The following is a 19042-nucleotide window of genomic DNA, read 5'->3' as shown; positions in this document are numbered from 1 at the left end:
CGGTCTCCGTTTTTTTTTATGGGACTGGCCCGTCAAACTATGCAGCCATTTTGGATCCACATGGCAACCATCACCACCAAGACCAGGGCTGGCCAAACCCTGTTTTTGAGTGGGAAGCATGACGCGGACTGGCACACAGACAAGACTTAGACATGTGTACACATACATATGCCTAAACAGACACAAACACAAGGACTAGAATGAGAGGTTGAGCTGGATGGCTAGATGGATGGTTGGACGGACAGAGTGGGAGAAATGGAGGGATGGACAGTGGAGCAATGGAAGAGGGAGGGAGTGTAGGTACCTCTGCAGCAGAAATAGCCAGGAGTGACCGTCACTGAGAGACACAAGAGACAACGTGAAATAGTGGCGTGCTCACGGTGAGATGGAAATACATAGACACACACATTCCTTCTAATTAGCTCTCGCGTACACACACACACACACACACCAACACGCTTGCCTCTCTCACTTCAACACAGAGGTGAACACAGAAGACAGTGGCAAAGAGAGTAAAAAAATACAGGTGACGTCCCCAAGGTTGAGGAGGTGAGCAGGTGAGCAGGAGGAAACATCAGGGACCAAAGTGACAAGTGGCTAAAACAACTTGAAAAACAAAGACACAGGTCAATGACTTGGACCTATAACCTGTGATAGGGATCCTCTTGTGCTAGCATTAGGCATGTAGCCAGAAAGGGTAGGAACGTTAGTTCAGTGTCACAGTCAGCAAAGCACAGCAAAAAGCCCCAAACAACAAAAAAAAACAACCAGAGGAAGTGAGAGAACGGAGAAGAGGCGGAGGGAGAAAAGGGGGAGAAGAGGCGGAGGGAGAAAAGGGGGAGAAGAGGCGGAGGGAGAAAAGGGGGAAAGAGAGCGAGAGAGAAACCCAACCTATACGAGATGAAATGGTGCTACTGGAGTCGGAGCGAAGGATCTTAAGTCCAGGATGTTGCACTGGAAGGAGAGAGAAGAGGAGAGAGGGAAGAAGGGAGAGAACTGAAGATCGTGCACCGTGCAACACTACTTTGAAAGAAGGACCGTGTAGCAAGAGAAAGGAATGCATGTACAAAAAAACAAAGGCGGAGAAAAAGAATGAGAAAGGGAGAGATGAACGAAGAGATGGGAAAAAGAAGGGATACCAACAGAGAAAAAAAGAGGAACCATAACAGAGGGAGAAAGAGCGATGGAGACGATTCAAGCCCGTCTTCTCATAGAACTATCACAGAGAGGGATGAAGAGGAAAGAAGGGATGATGATGGAGAGAGACTGCTCTGAGGAACACACCAGACAGACCGTAGACAGCTTTGGAAAAGACAACTCTGAAAACTGTAAACCTGAAAGGTTATATGTACTGTATATGTCCGACTATGTCTCGTTTAAACAGTTGACCATTGTACCATACCTTTTGCCCCTCTCGCAGTGCATCCAGCGGCTTGCATTTTGTACTCTGCATTTGTGTGTGTACATACATTCTGTTTTTGTATGAACTTAGTATTTGTTTGCATGTGCGTGTGTCTGTGCATAAATAAACTCACCTCTGCAGGGATCGTTCTTGACCAGGAACTCGTCCAGGGCCATCCAGCCCCCTCCGACCCGCACCATGACCGTACTGCGCAGGATACGCACCAACCGCAGCTGCTGCGAGTCACCAAACTAACACCGCCACGGAGAGGAGGAGAGAAAATGAAAAGTGGGAGAAACAGAGGGATTCAGTCACAAAGTATAACGATTAAGAATCCATAGGCATTATACACGGCAGCCCATACTAGTCTGAGAACAAGTGTACGCCACTCCATGCAAATTATACTCCAACTCCCATGCAATGATGATACCACTAAAATCACCCATTTGTCAAAAGCCCAGCTTACCCAACAATCAAAAAATCTCTGAAATATTTAATTCTACCCAACACTCAACTTTGTTTCATGCAGAATGACATTTCCACTTCAGAGTTACTATGGTAAACTGCTCCATCACCCAGCAAGCATAACTCTATGAAGCAATACCAAGTCAGAACTATCTTTGATTAGCCTGGCTCCGTTTGTGCTATCTAGTCAACTCTTTGGTCATTTATGGTCATTGTGACAATGACCATAGAGTTGGGCAAGACAGCACAAAACAGATATGGGACCAAGATGAATTTATAATTACTCTCAGAACAGCATGATTTCACCAATTTCACCAGTCCAAAGCCAATAGGATCAGGTATTATCGCCCATATCATTATAACCCATTCCAGTTTGCCAAATCGAAGTCATTCTCAAAACTAAAACCAAATCTGAAAAAATCACACCAAGAGAAACACCTCAATGCCCTATGAAACCCACTTCCATGATTCGCACCAACAGTGTAGTGCTACATTTGATCGGTCAAACATGAAATGCATTGTCACCATGGCAGCATTTTTTTTTTTTGGGGGTGTGGCGTCGAATTGAGGCCCCTGCATTGGTGGAGATCCAGGAAGCAGATTTCAAAGGACCGAACACGCGAGTCAACTTTACCTGGTTTCCAAGGAAGAACTACAATAAATCCAGCAGACGTGGAGGAGGAATAAACAAAGAGAAAGAAGAAGAGAAAGAGTGAAATAACATGGAGAGACAAATATTTCAAACTCAAACCTGTCATTGGATAAGAACTCATTTGGATAGAGAAATAAACTGTAGCTCACTCCATGTACACATACTGTATATCCTTCACTAAGACTTTTTACAATTCATATTGTCGTTACTTGTCTCCTAGCCATTAAAACCAACGCTTAATTTGCCTGAAAAAGCAAAAGGATGCAGTGGAATTTGAATGACGTGGACACTATAGGGGATCTTATTTCCTATCTGTCACAGTGTGGTTAAAGTGCCACTCGAGAGACAAAACAAGATGGATAAGTCAATGAAGAGTGAAGCCAGACAGACAAACATACACAAGAACAGTCAAGACAGACAGAGAGGTGTGTGATGCCATGTGACAACGTGACTGGAGCTCAGTGCAGTTAGTTTATAGTGCGGTGTCTCTGGCCAGACACTGGATATCATTAACCCACGGACAATGATGATGTAGTTCACACAAAACAACAATGGTAGTAGTTGCTAATCCTGGAGCTGTGATGGCGTATAGGTGATATTATGGTCATATTAGTTTGTTGGTGGGAAGCACACACGGCATATCAATCCCTTAGTGCTGTGACTAGAGATATATGATATGTTAAAGAGCATTGGGGTGCAAAACATACGGCCCCCACGGGCCAGATACGCACCGTGGGACGCTCTTTTTTGGCCCGCCGGTTTCTTAGTAATTATCAATAATGTGACCACCTCGTTATAGGAGTATATGACAAAGCTTAGAGAAGCTGGCTTACAAAGCCGGTATTTCCATGGATACAGATGAGTGCTACTGTTATTAGCTAGCATTTAAATACGCGAGGAATGGAGAAACGTCATTTGTTAGTTCAACCACAGCAGTTGTTGGTGCTCAAAGAAGTAGTGACACACAGCCAGCATCAGAACAAAAACTATTCTGTGTCCAAAATGGCTACCTATTCCCTATATAGTGCACTACTTTTGTCCAGGGCCCTGGTCAAAAGTAGTGCACTATATAGGGAATAGGGTGCCATTTTCAGACGCAGCCCTAGACTGCAAATGCAACAACTTAAAAAAAAAACACACATTCTTAACATTACCAAGATTCACTCTGTCAAGTAACATCTGAAAACTGTATTTCGCTAAGTAGAAGCTGTCTAAGCAATTTTCTTAATAAAACAACAATACGCCCACAGCACTGTAGCCTCAGGTGTAACTCACCTTGTAATTGCTCTGGCCCATCTGCATTTAAAAATACAATATCTCATACCTAATACTAAGTCATAGTACGCAGACAATATATAATAACGTGTTTATTAACTGTTGGTAAATGTACACAGTCACTGGCTGAGGAGGACTTACTCTGTACTTGTTCTCTCCTATCTGCTCCACCTGGAACCGCTTGGCACATTTACACTGTGCCACCTGTCTGGTCACCTGCACAGAGTGAGAAAAGAGAAAGAGGGAAAGTTCAAAAGGCTGGCTCCATTAACCTCCAATGTAGGAGTTGCTATTGGACTGGACAAGTCAAAGGCCCAGCTTTGTTGTTCAAAATAAGTGTCATTTTTAATATCTGGGTATATATGTGTGTGTGTGTGTGTTCCTCACCTCGTCTTCTATCTTGTCAGCGTCGGTGGTGGGCCGGTAGGCGTCCTTGTTGGGGTGCAGCGCCGCCACAAACTCGTAGTAGTCGATGTAACCGTCTCGGTCCTGGTCAAAGATGTCAGCCACCGCCGTCATCTCCAACCTGCTGGTGGGGAACTCTGCACAGCACAACCAACAGTCAGAAAAAGATGTAGGACTTGTGACCAAGATGTAGGACTTGTGACCAAGATGTAGGACTTGTGACCAAGATGTAGGACTTGTGACCAAGATGTAGGACTTGTGACCAAGATGTAGGACTTGTGACCAAGATGTAGGACTTATGACCAAGATGTAGGACTTATGACCAAGTTGTAGGACTTATGACCAAGATGTAGGACTTGACTACAGTTTAAGTTGGAGCAGGCTATGGGCAAAGAACAGCGCTAACGATGTGTAGCTAGCTCTGAAGAACATACTTGAGGCCAGGATGCCGTCGATGAACTCCTGGCGAGTGATCTTTCCGTCCTGGTCCTTGTCGATGCGTCTGAAGAAGTCCATGACGCGCGACTTCTTGTGGTTCATCCAGCGCATGTACTTCTTCCTCCAAACGTCAAAGTCAAAGTTGGCAAACTCTTTCAGCTGGGGACAAAGACAACGAACATAAATGTGGGACAAATGAGGAAGAGCAATATACTTAGAGGAAATCATGTGTCTGTTTTGACAAGACAGCATACAGGAGAAAAAACAGGTCTGAAACTCGCGGTCTCCAAGCCCTCTACGGCTCTAATAGGGGAGATCAAGGGACGCTACAATACCTCTTCAAGCCTGTCGAGGGCGTCGTTGAGCTTCCGCTGGCGGTCGAGGGCAAGCAGCCACACCTGCTGCCACCTTGAGCATAGCTGAGTCAAGCGGGGGTTGCCCCCGGCGACTTGCATCGCCGCCTGTTGTTGATGCTGTTGTTGCTGCTGGTTTTTACCTGTAGGGCGAGGAGCGAGAGGTGTCATGATTACGGTGCATTACAAGGGTTTAAATGTTGAGGACACTTGATGGAACGTTTGACCATATTTTGGTGACTTTTATTGTGTTTCTCTATCAGTGAAGTCTGTCAGGATGGATTGTGAATGTTAGGGGGTTAGGCATCCACTGTAGATCTTCACTTATGCATTTCTAGGTCTATATGTATTCATATGTATTTAGTATAATATAATATCCATGCATCTCTGGGAGGTAAAATAAGGTAACACACGAGCTCCTCTCCTCTCAGCTAGGCTGCTAGGGGGCTCTGCTGGTTTCCTCTTGTAAGTCTTGGTCACTTTGTCCACGTCAGGCTGCTTCCGGGTCATCTCCTCCATAAACACCTGGGAACAATAGATTGACGTGAGACACAGCCAATAATTATAATAGCGACTAAGCCAATGAGGGTTTGAGAAAAGTAGGCTCCTCCCACCTGGTGTTCTGTGATGAGTGTTTTGAGCTGAGGGATGTCCTGTGGAAGGGTCTCTCCGTCACGCTGGACTAGGGTGGTCTCCGCCCACTGCAGCCATGACAACAGCTCCTCCAATAGCGTGGCGTTGTTGAGCAGCTCTGTCAGAGCGGTCTCCAGACGCTGCTCGTGCTGTTTGGCCCATGTGAGGACCTGCAGAAGCCAAATGCACCAATTAATGGGTGAAATACTAAATATTTTAAACAATTTCCATGACTCTCTGGCCCAGCAGGACTTTAAAATATTTACCCCCTCCCTCTCTTATCTCTCTATTCATCCCACTCCCCTTCTCCAGCCCACCTACCTCTTCAAAGCGGGAGCGGACGATGGTAATCCAGTGTTTGATGGTGGTGATGCAGTCGGCGTGGCACGTGGTGAGGATGGCCTCGCCCTGGCTCGCGGCCCGGTTCACGTCGGTCCTCTTCTCCTCCACCGTGGCCATGAAGTTCCGGTGGGTGTGGAGCAGCGTCTGCAGAGTCTCCGCCTCCTCAGGCAGCACGCCGCGGAACCGCAGCGTCTGCTCTGCCTCGGACAGCCACTCCAGCAGCAGCTGCACCTCCGTGCGGAACTCCTCCGCCTGAGAGAGACGGGTGACAGAGGGATCATTAGAAGGAACGAGAAAAAGGTTAAGTTTTATTGCGATTCTGCGGTCCAGTTTAAGGTATTATACAGTGCCTTGCGAAAGTATTCAGCTGTAAGTCGCTTGGGGTATGTCTCTATCAGTTTTGCACATTGATAGACTGAAATTTTCTCCCATTCCTCCTTGCAAAACAGCTCGAGCTCAGTGAGGTTGGATGGAGAGCATTTGTGAACAGCAGTTTTCAGTTCTTTCCACAGATTCTCGATTGGATTCAGGTCTGGACTTTGACTTGGCCATTCTAACACCTGGATATGTTTATTTTTGAACCATTCCATTGTAGATTTTGCTTTATGTTTTGGATCATTGTCTTGTTGGAAGACAAATCTCCGTCCCAGTCTCAGGTCTTTTGCAGACTCCATCAGGTTTTCTTCCAGAATGGTCCTGTATTTGGCTCCATCCATCTTCCCATCAATTTTAACCATCTTCCCTGTCCCTGCTGAAGAAAAGGAGGCCCAAACCATGATGCTGCCACCACCATGTTTGACAGTGGGGATGGTGTGTTCAGCTGTGTTGCTTTTACGCCAAACATAACGTTTTGCATTGTTGCCAAAAAGTTCAATTTTGGTTTCATCTGACCAGAGCACCTTCTTCCACATGTTTGGTGTGTCTCCGAGGTGGCTTGTGGCAAACTTTAAACGACACTTTTTATGGATATCTTTAAGAAATGGCTTTCTTCTTGCCACTCTTCCATAAAGGCCAGATTTGTAAAATATACGACTGATTGTTGTCCTATGGACAGAGTCTCCCACCTCAGCTGTAGATCTCTGCAGTTCCTCCAGAGTGATCATGGGCCTCTTGGCTGCATCTCTGATCAGTCTTCTCCTTGTATGAGCTGAAAGTTTAGAGGGACGGCCAGGTCTTGGTAGATTTGCAGTGGTCTGATACCCTTTCCATTTCAATATTATCGCTTGCACAGTGCTCCTTGGGATGTTTAAAGCTTGGGAAATATTTTTGTATCCAAATCCGGCTTTAAACTTCACAACAGTATCTCGGACCTGCCTGGTGTGTTCCTTGTTCTTCATGATGCTCTCTGCGCTTTTAACGGACCTCTGAGACTATCACAGTGCAGGTGCATTTATACGGAGACTTGATTACACACAGGTGGATTGTATTTATCATCATTAGTCATTTAGGTCAACATTGGATCATTCAGAGATCCTCACTGAACTTCTGGAGAGAGTTTGCTGCACTGAAAGTAAAGGGGCTGAATAATTTAGCACGCCCAATTTTTCAGTTTTTGATTTGTTAAAATAGTTTGAAATATCCAATAAATGTCGTTCCACTTCATGATTGTGTCCCACTTGTTGTTGATTCTTCACAAAAAAATACAGTTTTATATCTTTATGTTTGAAGCCTGAAATATGGCAAAAGGTCGCAAAGTTCAAGGGGGCCGAATACTTTCGCAAGGCACTGTATATACTGCACTGTGCTCGCACAGATACCATTAATCAAATAAAAGATGGACTGAAATGATTTGTACCTGTGCATGAAATGGTCATAAAAATGATATTTTCCAACTTCCAAGTATTGTGTTAATACATAAAAACAAAAATGGCACAGCCACTTGGCTTCTTCTTCCCAACTGACCTGTTTGAGGGCCTGCTGAAGACGGGTCTGCTTGGTGACGGACAGGGCACAGACTGTGTCCCAGCGGTTGCTGAGCTCTTGCAGTTGAACTTTGACCCAGGCGGTGTCGTCGCGGCCCGTCTCCATCAGTTCTCTGGCTGAGCGCTTCAGGGCGTGAACACTAGTTGTCCTCTTTCCCAACTCCTTCTGGAAGGCCTGAGGAGACAAAACCAAACAGTGGTCAAACAACATGGTAACAATGTTAACCTAAACACAGAGCAGGGCGATCAAATATCATGAATGAATATATACTACATTAGTCCTCAATAGGGAAAAAAATATAGTTATGTTTGAGAAATAAGTATTCAAATGTAATGATGCTTGGGCAATGCGGCGCTGGGCAAATAAATGAATGGCTTTATTAACCAATGGTAACCAATAGTCTGACATTGCGGTTTCATAAATAAAGAAATACCTTGTGTGAGTCCATGAGGTTGGAGACCAGGTCCAGGTCTCCGTGGACTGGCAGGTCTTCAGCCAGCTGGGGTTCTACACGGTACAGCCAGTCCACCAGGGCCTGCAGGGCCTCAGCAAACTGACCTGAGAACAGCAGGGCCTCCTCTAGCTTGTGTTGCCTTGATGAGAGACGGAGGGAAAGGTCAGTTGTCACATTACATTGAAATTGTAGCTATCGTTATTTTAACTTTGCTTTTATGGTCCAGTATTCTATATGGCAGCGCCCTAGAGAGCTACTGAGTTTGCAGGCTTTTGTTCTAGCCCTGCTTTAACACGCTTGTTTCAAATAAATAATCAATAATAGTGGGGTTCAATCAGGACCAGAATTAGCCGAATCAGGTGTGTTACTTAGTGCTGGAACAGAAACCTGCACAATCAGTAGCTCTCCAGGACTGGAGTTGGAAAACCCTACCATAATATTCATTGTAATAAAGCAATTGGCATGGAGTTTTCCCCTCACCTCTCAACACTCTTCCCACAGACGGTGTCCCACTTGTCCCTGACCTCCCCCAGTAGGTGGTCTAGTTTCTGGGTGTCTTCGGGCAACGTGGTCTTGTCCCTCATGGCCTTACCAGACCTCACTGTGGTGTCATACACCGGCTGCTTAGAGCCCAGCGCCTTCTGAAACTCCTTTTGGGGGGGGGGGGGGTGGTGGTATTTAGTTAAGGATACCAGAACAGAGGGTCTACATTATGCAGCTTAACCATATATTGTGTTCGTTGTGTGTGAGAACCGCTCAGAGACCCACACAGTGAGACTCCTACAGTACCTTGTGTTTGGTCAGTTGTACTTTGATCTTGTCTGGCTCGTTGGAGATCTCCAGCTCCGAGTCTAGCCGGCTCTCAGCCTCCTCCAGCCAGTCTGACAGTTTCCTCCAAGCCTCATGAAACTAGAGGGAGGGAGAGAGAAACTGGTTGACCACCTCTAATTGATTTGCAGGGTGATTTCTGAAACAAAATGGCTGCCGTGTAGCATCCATTTGGTGAAGGGTAAAGTGACTTGCGAACATATGGAGAAAGCATTTCAAACCCTCTCTCATACCTGCTTGGCCCTCTTGCGGGCTTCGTCGAGGTGTCTGCCGCGGTCCAGGGACCTCTGCACCAGCTTGTCCCAGCGGGCCTGAACACTCAGCAGAAGGTTCTTGATCAGAACCACATCCTGCTTCAGACTGGCGAAACGCAGCTGAGAGCCGGCCTTCTCCAGAGCCAAAACCTGCTCCCTGTGGGTGTTCACCTCATTCACAAACACCTAGGGGGGAACAGAGATCGACAGAGAGCGTGTTAGTCGTATAACTCCCTCGTGACAGCCTTAACATTACATTGATTCGCTCATTTGGTTCTGGGTGCCATGATTTCAGCTGTATATGCACATGCTCATCAGCACATACCAGCTAACAAAACAGAAGGGAGTGTAGGAAGGGAAGGGTGGAAGGGAAATGTATTAAGTCTGCAAACTGTCTGATGAATATGATGAGTCAACTTAACTGCAATACTACATTTGAATATATTTATGTGAATTACAGTTAAGTATATTCTCTCATTTTTTCCCATTTTAATGTTACTCCCTTTTTCTCCCCAATTTTGTGATATCCAATAACGATCCTGCCTCATCGCTGCAACTCACCAACGGGCTCGGGCGAGGCGAAGGTCGAGTCATGCGTTCTCCAAAACATGACCAGCAAAACCGCGCTTCTTAACAAGCAGGCAGCAAGCTGCACCAATGTATCGGAGGAAATGTTCTGCAGCCTGCATGAGCCCGGCCCGCCACAAGGAGTTGCTAGAGCGCAATGAGCCAAGTAAAGCCCCTCCGGCCAAACCCTCCCCTAACCTGGACAACGCTGGGCCAATTGTTCCCAACCTATGGGACTCCCGGTCACGGCCGGTTGTGACACCGCCTGGGATCAAACCCGGGTCTGTAGTGACGCCTCAAGCATTGAGATGCATTGCCTTAGACCGCTGCGCCGCTCAGGAAACATGTATTCTATCCTTGTACTCACCAATATAGTATAGCACAGCATAGGATCTCTAAACTTATATTGTGCCGAAATTGCCCACCTTGTGTTCGTCTATCTGGAAGAGGACGGTGTCCAGGATGAGGGAGGGGGCCTGAGCCATGTTGAGGGTCTGCTCAGCCTGGGTCAGCCAGTTGATGGTGTCCTGGAGGGAGGACTGGAACCCTGTGGCCAGCGACACCGCTTCTTCCAGCTTCGCCTAGGGTGGGGGGGTGGAGGTCAGTGAAATGGTTGATGGTAATATTGAAAATCGCTCCTGCAACAATACACTTCCTATGTAAAACAGTGTTTTTCTTATCTGTGAAAATCTATAATGTATACATTTTATTAGGTACCTAATTGCATACATATACAAATACACATGCTCTTACTTATAGCCCTTCATTCATGTCTCAGAACAGAAGCTTCTTCTCTTACCCTGCGGTCATCCATCTTGGTGTTCAGGCTGGCCCACTTGTTCTGCAGCAGGGCCAGGTTCTGTTGGGTCTGGGTCGTGCCAGCCCCGGGGCCGCCCTCCTCCCCGCCGCGGGACAGCAACATGGACTCCCCCGCGTCCAGCAGCCGGTTGTACTGCTCCGCGCGCTGGGCCAACTGGGTCTGAAGCTCCTATAGAGAGACAGATTTTTTCAAAGGGTTGAATGAATGAACAATGAATAACCTTGATAATGAATGGTAAACATGTGGCCAGGGTTTGGAATGAGGAATTTCGATACTTTGAGGAGCCACCCAATAACAACAGGTGTTCGCTAGTTATGTATTGTGCATGTCTAACACACCCGTTACACATGGGTAAAAACAACATGTATACAGATTAGATAGTAGACAGTGACTCATATCTACTGTCGTGTATGTATGGAACAGGCTGCAGCGTCACAACATCTATCTCCTTTACCGTGTGTTGTCTTCATCACATATCTAGTGCATGTGTGGGCAACGTATCCCCAGTATTACCAGGTGCTGCTGCAGCTGCTCCCGGGCCGTCTCAGGCAGGCCACCTGTGGGTTTGGCTGCAGACAGCTGGCTCTCTGTCCTCCTCAGCCACTGCAGGAACTCCTCCAGCTCACCATGGAAACCCTCCGCCTGGGGAACCAGGGAGGAGGAAGGGAGAGAGGGAACAAGAGGGGAAGTCGTGAGTTGCGAGTTAATGGCAGTGCTTCAATCATTTGCCCCGTGGTTTTAGCTTTGTTAAGATTTTGTACAGTTTTTAAACCTTTACTTAACTGTGAAATAACCTATTTGCTAGTGCAACGTGATAATCATATTTGTACAAGATGGGAACTCATAATATAGAAATATAATTACAGGGAGGGGTAAGAAGAAATGGATAGAAATGGTGTCATTCCTTCATTTCGCTAAGCTCAGTTAGACAGTAACCAGGGCCTCTCTTCTCAGCCCAGGCCGCCTCGATCCTTCCTACCTTGTGCAGTGCGGCCTCTAGTAGTTTCTGCCGGTCCTGGGTCTTGAGTAGCAAGTTCTCCCAGCCGCGGTTGAGGTGGTCCAGCTGGTCGCGGAGGTGGTTGGCCTCCTCCCCGGGACTGGACTCCAGCAGCTCAGCCCCCGCCGCGTTCACCGTCTCCACCGTGGAGCGATGGGACAGCACGTCGTTCCTCAGCACCTGAAAGAGAGAGAGAGAGAGAGAGAGTTGGAGGGAGGGTGTGTTGGTTACACCACTCCAATGCAATAATTGATGTGAAGCAAGCGTTCTGGCTCAAAACGGCTTCCACGCATAATCTATAAGGGAAAATAAGAGAAGTGAGGGTGATACGGAGGAGAGATGAGAGGTAGGCTAATAAGACCAATTTCCCGACGGAGAACCTTCATTGAGAGGGCTTTTTAGTCCAGGATTGGCTTAATGTGGGTCTGGGAAACTGGTCATCTAGAAATGAAGGCATAAAGAAGAAACGGAGGATAAGTAAGAGTGTGGGAGGCAGAGACGTAGAGAGGTAGACGTACGTGGTGTCGGGCCAGTTCTATCTCGATGGCCTTGGGGTCAGAGTTGATGGGTCTCTGTGTGTCCAGGGTGGCGTGGGTGTGACTCAGCCAGGACTGCAGCTCAGACAAGGCATGCTGGAACTGACCTAGAGCCAGGAGAGCCCCTTCCAACTTATGCTGTGGGAAACAGAATAGGGAAAACAGTGGTTATTCCAAAACCATGTTGGATTGTATTGCATTGCAAGGTGTGATATAATGTACATATCTGAGGTATCAATGTATTTTAATATCATCACAACAACTTGTAATGGTAGAATCTATTATGCGTGTGTAACCATAAAAAATAGTATCCATATTTCTATGTGTTTAACTGATAAACTTGATTGGGTTCACTACAACAGTGTGGCACTACTAGCCAACAGTGAGTCTGAGATCCAGAGGCCCGGAGTTCTGAAGTTATTCTTTTAGACAGGGGGCTGGAGAGCTAATGTAGCTCCTGCCCCTACTGTAAAATAGTTAGGGAGTCACTGGGTAAAACAGGCCAATGCATAGTTTGTGTACCTGTCTGTGAATGATCTTGTCCCCCAGGTTGTCCCAGAGGTGTCGGAGCTCCGTGAGGGGCTCCTGGATCATGTCTCTGTCGTTCTGATCCGAGACCTTCTTGAGCAGTAGCTCCCCCTGGTGGCACAGCTTCTCCATGTCTATCTGCTGCTGGTACACCTCCACCTTGTAGTGCTGCTCACAGGAGAGGAGAGGAGTCAGGCCTGCACTAGCAGTTCACTTAACATTAAAGGGATAGTTCACTTTTATGACCAAGAGAGTTTTTTAAGTACAATCATTATTATAAATATTTGGAGGATGATAAAAACATATATTGGAATATATTAAGTATACTATTTATATCGAAGCTACGTGACAAAAATCAATTATGATTCAAACCTTGAGCTCTTCAATCTGCTGTTTGACAGTTCCCAGATCAGTGCCCACAGTGGACATGTCACAGAGCTTGATCACTGTGTTGTCCAGGTAGTCAAACATGCCCTGCAACACACACACACACACACACACACACAAATGAGTCAATCTAACTTCTGAAAACTATAATGCCGATCTATGTCTAGATACTTATAAATGCCTCTACTTCACGACATGATACATTTCTAAGCATCTACTTTCTGAAATAACTAGTGCAATAAATACCAAATTATTTCATTCAAATGATTTAATTCTCATACACACTGAGCTAAAAGACTGATGCATTCTGGGACACTGACCTGCAATGCATCCTGGTACTGCACAGAAGCAGCCATGGCCTCCTCCAACCTCTCCATCCTCTCTCTCCACGTCCGGTCCAGGCCTTCCCAGGCGACATTCATCTGAGAAACGGACACAGAGAAGAGAGGAAAGATGAAGAAAGATGAAACGTATATCGCAATACAAATAGATAAAACACAAGAAAGACAACGCACTGAGTCCATTAATGATTATGTTCTCGATTGGTTTGATCCTGTCTTAAGTCTTGAAGTTTTTATCCTGTACTCCTCCTCACCTCGTCAATGGTCTTCTTGACCTCAGGCTTCTCTGTTTCTCCGCAGGCGAAGATGAGTTCAGCTCCAAGGGTTCGTACAAACTCCAGCTCCTCCCTCAGCCCATCTGTCTCGGCCTTGATGGCCTTAGAGAGAGACAGAGAATTCATATTTGGACAGATCAGACAACCCAACAGTAGTCACAATCATCAGTAACTACCTCAGCTCAGCGGTAGGAAGGGGAGCGAATGTGCAAACTACAGTACAAATACATTGCAAGCTATACAGGCCGTTACATACAGTGAAAGTCGGAAGTTTACATACACTTAGGTTGGAGTCATTAAAACTTGTTTTTCAACCACTCCACAAATTTCTTGTTAATAACAAACTACAGTTTTGGCAAGTCGGTTAGGACATCTACTTTGTGCATGACAAGTAATTTTTCCAACAATTGTTTACAGAGATTATTTCACTGTATCACAATTCCAGTGGGTCAGAAGTTTACATACACTAAATTGACTGTGCCTTTAAACAGCTTGGAAAATTCCAGAAAATGATGTCATGGCTTTAGAAGCTTCTGACAGACTAATTGACATCACTTGAGTCAATTGGAGGTGTACCTGTGGATGTATTTCAAGACCTACCTTCAAACACAGTGCCTCTTTGCTTGACATCATGGTCAAATCAAAAGAAATCAGCCAAGACCTCAGAAAAACAATTGTAGACCTCAACAAGTCTGGTTCATCCTTGGGAGCAATTTCCAAATGCCTGAAGGTACCACGTTCATCTGTACAAACAATAGTACGCGAGTATAAACACCATGGGACCACGCAGCCATCATACCGCTCAGGAAGGAGACGGGTTCTGTCTCCTAGAGATGAACGTACTTCGGTGAGAAAAGTGCAAATCAATCCCAGAACAACAGCAAAGGACCTTGTGAAGATGCTGGAGGAAACAGGTACCAAAGTATCTATATCCACAGTAAAACAAGTCCTATAATCGACATAACCTGAAAGGCCGCTCAGCAAGGAAGAAGCCACTGCTCCAAAACCGCCATAAAAAACCCAGACTACGGTTTGCAACTGCACATGGGGACAAAGATTGTACTTTTTGGAGGAATGTCCTCTGGTCTGATGAAACAAAAATAGAACTGTTTGGCCATAATGACCATCGTTATCTTTGGAGGAAAAAGGGGGAGGCTTGTAAGCAGAAGAACACCATCCCAACCGTGAAGCACGGGGGTGGCAGCATCATGTTGTGGGGGTGCTTTGCTGCAGGAGGGACTGGTGCACTTCACAAAATAGATGGCATCATGAGGTAGGAAAATTATGTGGATATATTGAAGCAACATTTCAAGACATCCGTCAGGAAGTTAAAGGTTGGCGGCAAATGGGTCATCCAAATGGGCAATGACCCCAAGCATACTTCCAAAGTTGTGGAAAAATGGCTTAAAGACAACAAAGTCAAGGTATTGGAGTGGCCATCACAAAGTGCTGACCTCAATCCTATAGAACATTTGTGGGCAGAACTGAAAAAGCGTGTCCGAGCAAGGAGGCCTACAAACCTGACTCCGTTACACCAGCTCTGCCAGGAGCAATGGGACAAAATTCATGCAACTTATTGTGGGAAACTTGTGGAAGGCTGCCCAAAACGTTTGACCCAAGTTAAACAATTTAAAGGCAATGCTACCAAATACTAATTGAGTGTATGTAAACTTCTGACCCACTGGGAATGTGGTGAAAGAACTAAAAGCTGAAATAAATCACTCTCTATTATTCGGACATTTCACATTCTTAAAAAAAAGTGGTGATCCTAACTGACCAAAGACAGGGATTTTTTACTAGGATTAAATGTTAGGAATTGTGAAAAACTGATTTTAAATGTATTTGGCTGAGGTGCATGTAAACTTCCGACTTCAACTGTAGCTACTAACATGCTGGCACCATCCCTTCATATGTATCCTCTTTATCTTCACAACTAATTCATATCTTCACTTTTTCTTACCCCCTCTTAGTGTGTTGTTTGGTCCCATATTCATACCACAGAAGACTATTCCTCCACATTTTAGCGTCTGAATATATTGCTATGCTTTCCTTGTATTTTCAATAGTGTTGCTACAAACATGCACTATGCATCCATATCTTTTTCTCCACCTTTTCCCTGTCTTTCAATAACCATTATCCCCCTTTACCCTCCTCTCTCTGTCAACCTCCATCCGCCTCTCCAAACGTACCTCTGCCCTCCTCTCTCTCAGTAACCCTCCATCCCCCTCTCAACACGTACCTCTACCCTCCTCTCTCGCAGTAACCCTCCATCCGCCTCTCCACACGTACCTCCGTCCTCCTCTCTGTCACCCTCTATCCCCCTCTCCACACATACCTCTACCCTCCTCTCTCTCAGTAACCCTCCATCCACCTTTCCACACATACCTCCGCCCTCCTCTCTCCCTCAGTAACCCTCCATTCACCTCTCCACACATACCTCCGCCCTCCTCTCTCCCTCAGTAACCCTCCATTCACCTCTCCACACATACCTCTACCCTCCTCTCCACACATACCTCTACCCTCCTCTCCACACGTACCTCTACCCTCCTCTCCACACGTACCTCTACCCTCCTGTCTCTCAGTAACCCTCCATCCACCTCTCCACACGTACCTCTGCCCTCCTCTCTCTCAGTAACCCTCCATCCACCTCTCCACACATACCTCTACCCTCCTCTCTCTCAGTAACCCTCCATCCACCTCTCCACACATACCTCCGCCCTCCTCTCTCTCTCAGTAACCCTCCATCCACCTCTCCACACGTACCTCTACCCTCCTCTCTGTAACCCTCCATCCACCTCTCCACACATACCTCCGCCCTCCTCTCTCCCTCAGTAACCCTCCATTCACCTCTCCACACATACCTCTACCCTCCTCTCCACACGTACCTCTACCCTCCTCTCCACACGTACCTCTACCCTCCTGTCTCTCAGTAACCCTCCATCCCCCTCTCCACACGTACCTCTACCCTCCTCTCCACACGTACCTCTACCCTCCTCTCCACACGTACCTCTACCCTCCTCTCTGTAACCCTCCATCCACCTCTCCACACATACCTCTACCCTCCTCTCCACACGTACCTCCGCCCTCCTCTCCCTCAGTAACCCTCCATCCACCTCTCCTCACATACCTCTACCCTCCTCTCCACACGTACCTCTACCCTCCTCTCTCTCAGTAACCCTCCAAACCCCTCTCAACACGTACCTCAGCCGCCTCTATCTGCTGTTTGATGAGTGAGGGGTCCACCCCGGGGTCCTCCAGCTCCTTGACGATGTCCTGCGAGTCACGGAGCGTGCTCAGTAGCGCCGCCATGTCGGCCCAGAACTTCCCAGCCAGGTCCAAGACGTCCGTCAGCTTCCCCTCCCGCTCCTCAGCCCTCTGCCGGATCTCATCCCACAGGGAGCGCAGACGCAGGAGACGGGAATGCACAGCTGGGAGGGGGAAGAGGGGAATGGGAGAGTTAGGAATGAATCTGGAAGTGTGGTGTTATTTGTCCATGCTTGAAAGGACAATTGTCACAATTTGCTATTAGCTATGTAAAAATGGATGGAGGAATTTTATGTAATAACAAGTTATTATTAAGTCCTGAACGTAACCATAACAAATGTACTTGCTTATAATTTCTGATGTTATTGCTGCTTTTGCCCCTTCTAGCATGGCCATCTAGTGACAACATCAACAGTGGAGTCTTTTACAGAACCAGTCAGTAGGCTTACACTCCCACTGCACAGAGCAGTCATTCATTGTTATAAAGTGATGTACTGAGACATTTTGGCGTGGGATGGCAGTGTCGCCATGTGTGCTGGGAGTCCTCAAAAGTTCTTCACTGTTTGTGAATCTCCACCTTTATGTTTCTGGGTGTCTGTATTTAAAATAAACTTTGTTGAATACAAAAATGAGACGAATCCGGTTTGGCAGTGGGATCATTGTAATACAGTGGGAGTGTGTGCATGTATTGTTTTCGCCCCTCTCCCTACACGGAGGTCCTGTGTATGAGTCATTGTCTCCACCTAGGGGTGGTTATGTGTGTGTATCCCTTTGTGATGCATGTATGTCCTTGTGTGACACAAGTACAATACTGGTCGAAAGTTTTAGAACACCTACTCATTCAGGGTTTTTCTTTATTTGTACTATTTTCTACATTGTAGAATAATAGTGAACACATTAAAACTATGAAATAGCATATATGGAAGAATCATGTAGTAATTAAAGTGTTGAACAAATCTAAATATATTTTAAGTAGCCACCCTTTGTCTTGATGACAGCATTGAACACTTGGCATTCTCTCAACCAGCTTCATGAGGTAGTCACCTGGAATGCAGGTGTGCCTTGTTAAAAGTTATTTTGTGGAATTTCTTTCCTTCTTGATGTGTTTGAGCCAATCAGTTGTGTTGTGACATGGTAGGGGTGGTATACAGAAGACAGCCCTATTTGGTAAAAGACCAAGTCCATATTATAGCAAGAACAGCTCAAATAAGTAAAGCGAAATGACAGTCCATCCTTATGTTAAGACATGAAGGTCAGTCAATACGGAAAATGTGAAGAACTTTGAACGTTTCTTCAAGTGCAGTCGCAAAAACCATCAAGCGCTACGATGAAACTGGCTCTCATGAGGACCACCACAGGAATGGAAGACCCAGAGTTACCTCTGCTGCAGAGGATGAGTTCATTAGAGTTATCAGCCTCAGAAATTGCAGAGCAAATAAATGCTTCACAGTGTTCAAGTAACAGGCACATCTCAACATCAACTGTCCAGAGGAGACTGTGTGAATCAGGCCTTCATGGTTGAATTTCTGCAAAGAAACCACTACTAAAGGACACCAATAAGAAGAGACTTGCTTGGGTCAAGAAACACGAGCAATTAGACCGGTGGAAATTTGTCCTCTGGTCTGGAGTCCAAATTGGAGATTTTTGGTTCCAACTGCAGTGTCTGAGACGCGGTGTGGGTGAACGGATGATCTCTGCATGTGCATTTCACACCTTAAAGCATGGAGGAGGTGGTGTTATGGTGTGGGGGTGCTTTGCTGGTGACACTAACAATGATTTATTTAGATTTCAAGACACACTATCATTTGTTTTTCAACAGGACAATGACCCAACACACCTCCAGGATGTGTCAGGGCTATTTGACCAAGAAGGAGAGTGATGGAGTGCTGCATCAGATGACCTG

The 19042-nt window shown here is 46.2% G+C and overlaps 1 protein-coding gene across 33 annotated transcripts in view; it reads right to left on the bottom strand.

The window, feature by feature from the left end:
- Positions 1–19042, bottom strand: part of LOC110487604 (microtubule-actin cross-linking factor 1) — a 253063-nt gene that overhangs the window by 9857 nt on the left and 224164 nt on the right. For 15 of the 33 annotated variants that reach the window (XM_090228136.1, XM_090228127.1, XM_090228130.1 and 12 more), the window contains 26 exons: positions 17077–17303; positions 13855–13977; positions 13580–13681; positions 13245–13346; positions 12867–13040; positions 12327–12482; positions 11791–11988; positions 11325–11453; positions 10791–10979; positions 10417–10572; positions 9404–9610; positions 9132–9251; positions 8823–8992; positions 8322–8481; positions 7868–8062; positions 5945–6217; positions 5605–5793; positions 5404–5515; positions 4973–5133; positions 4634–4796; positions 4182–4336; positions 3936–4010; positions 2502–2519; positions 1536–1653; positions 892–954; positions 305–337 (listed from right to left, as the gene is read on the bottom strand). In XM_090228136.1, the coding sequence (XP_090084262.1) occupies positions 305–337; positions 892–954; positions 1536–1653; positions 2502–2519; positions 3936–4010; positions 4182–4336; positions 4634–4796; positions 4973–5133; positions 5404–5515; positions 5605–5793; positions 5945–6217; positions 7868–8062; positions 8322–8481; positions 8823–8992; positions 9132–9251; positions 9404–9610; positions 10417–10572; positions 10791–10979; positions 11325–11453; positions 11791–11988; positions 12327–12482; positions 12867–13040; positions 13245–13346; positions 13580–13681; positions 13855–13977; positions 17077–17303 (3768 nt within the window). Of the gene's footprint in view, positions 1–304; positions 338–891; positions 955–1535; positions 1654–2501; positions 2520–3653; positions 3816–3935; positions 4011–4181; positions 4337–4633; positions 4797–4972; positions 5134–5403; positions 5516–5604; positions 5794–5944; positions 6218–7867; positions 8063–8321; positions 8482–8822; positions 8993–9131; positions 9252–9403; positions 9611–10416; positions 10573–10790; positions 10980–11324; positions 11454–11790; positions 11989–12326; positions 12483–12866; positions 13041–13244; positions 13347–13579; positions 13682–13854; positions 13978–17076; positions 17304–19042 lie in introns of those variants that run through there. The other 18 variants (XM_090228141.1, XM_090228139.1, XM_090228142.1 and 15 more) reach the window with 8 other exon arrangements.

This window comes from Oncorhynchus mykiss, chromosome 30, assembly GCF_057628025.1.
Source record: "Oncorhynchus mykiss isolate SJ-2025 chromosome 30, ASM5762802v1, whole genome shotgun sequence".
Classification (NCBI taxonomy): Eukaryota; Metazoa; Chordata; class Actinopteri; order Salmoniformes; family Salmonidae; genus Oncorhynchus; species Oncorhynchus mykiss.
Note: the sequence above shows the minus strand (reverse complement) of the source record. Positions and strands in the feature narration are given on the sequence as shown.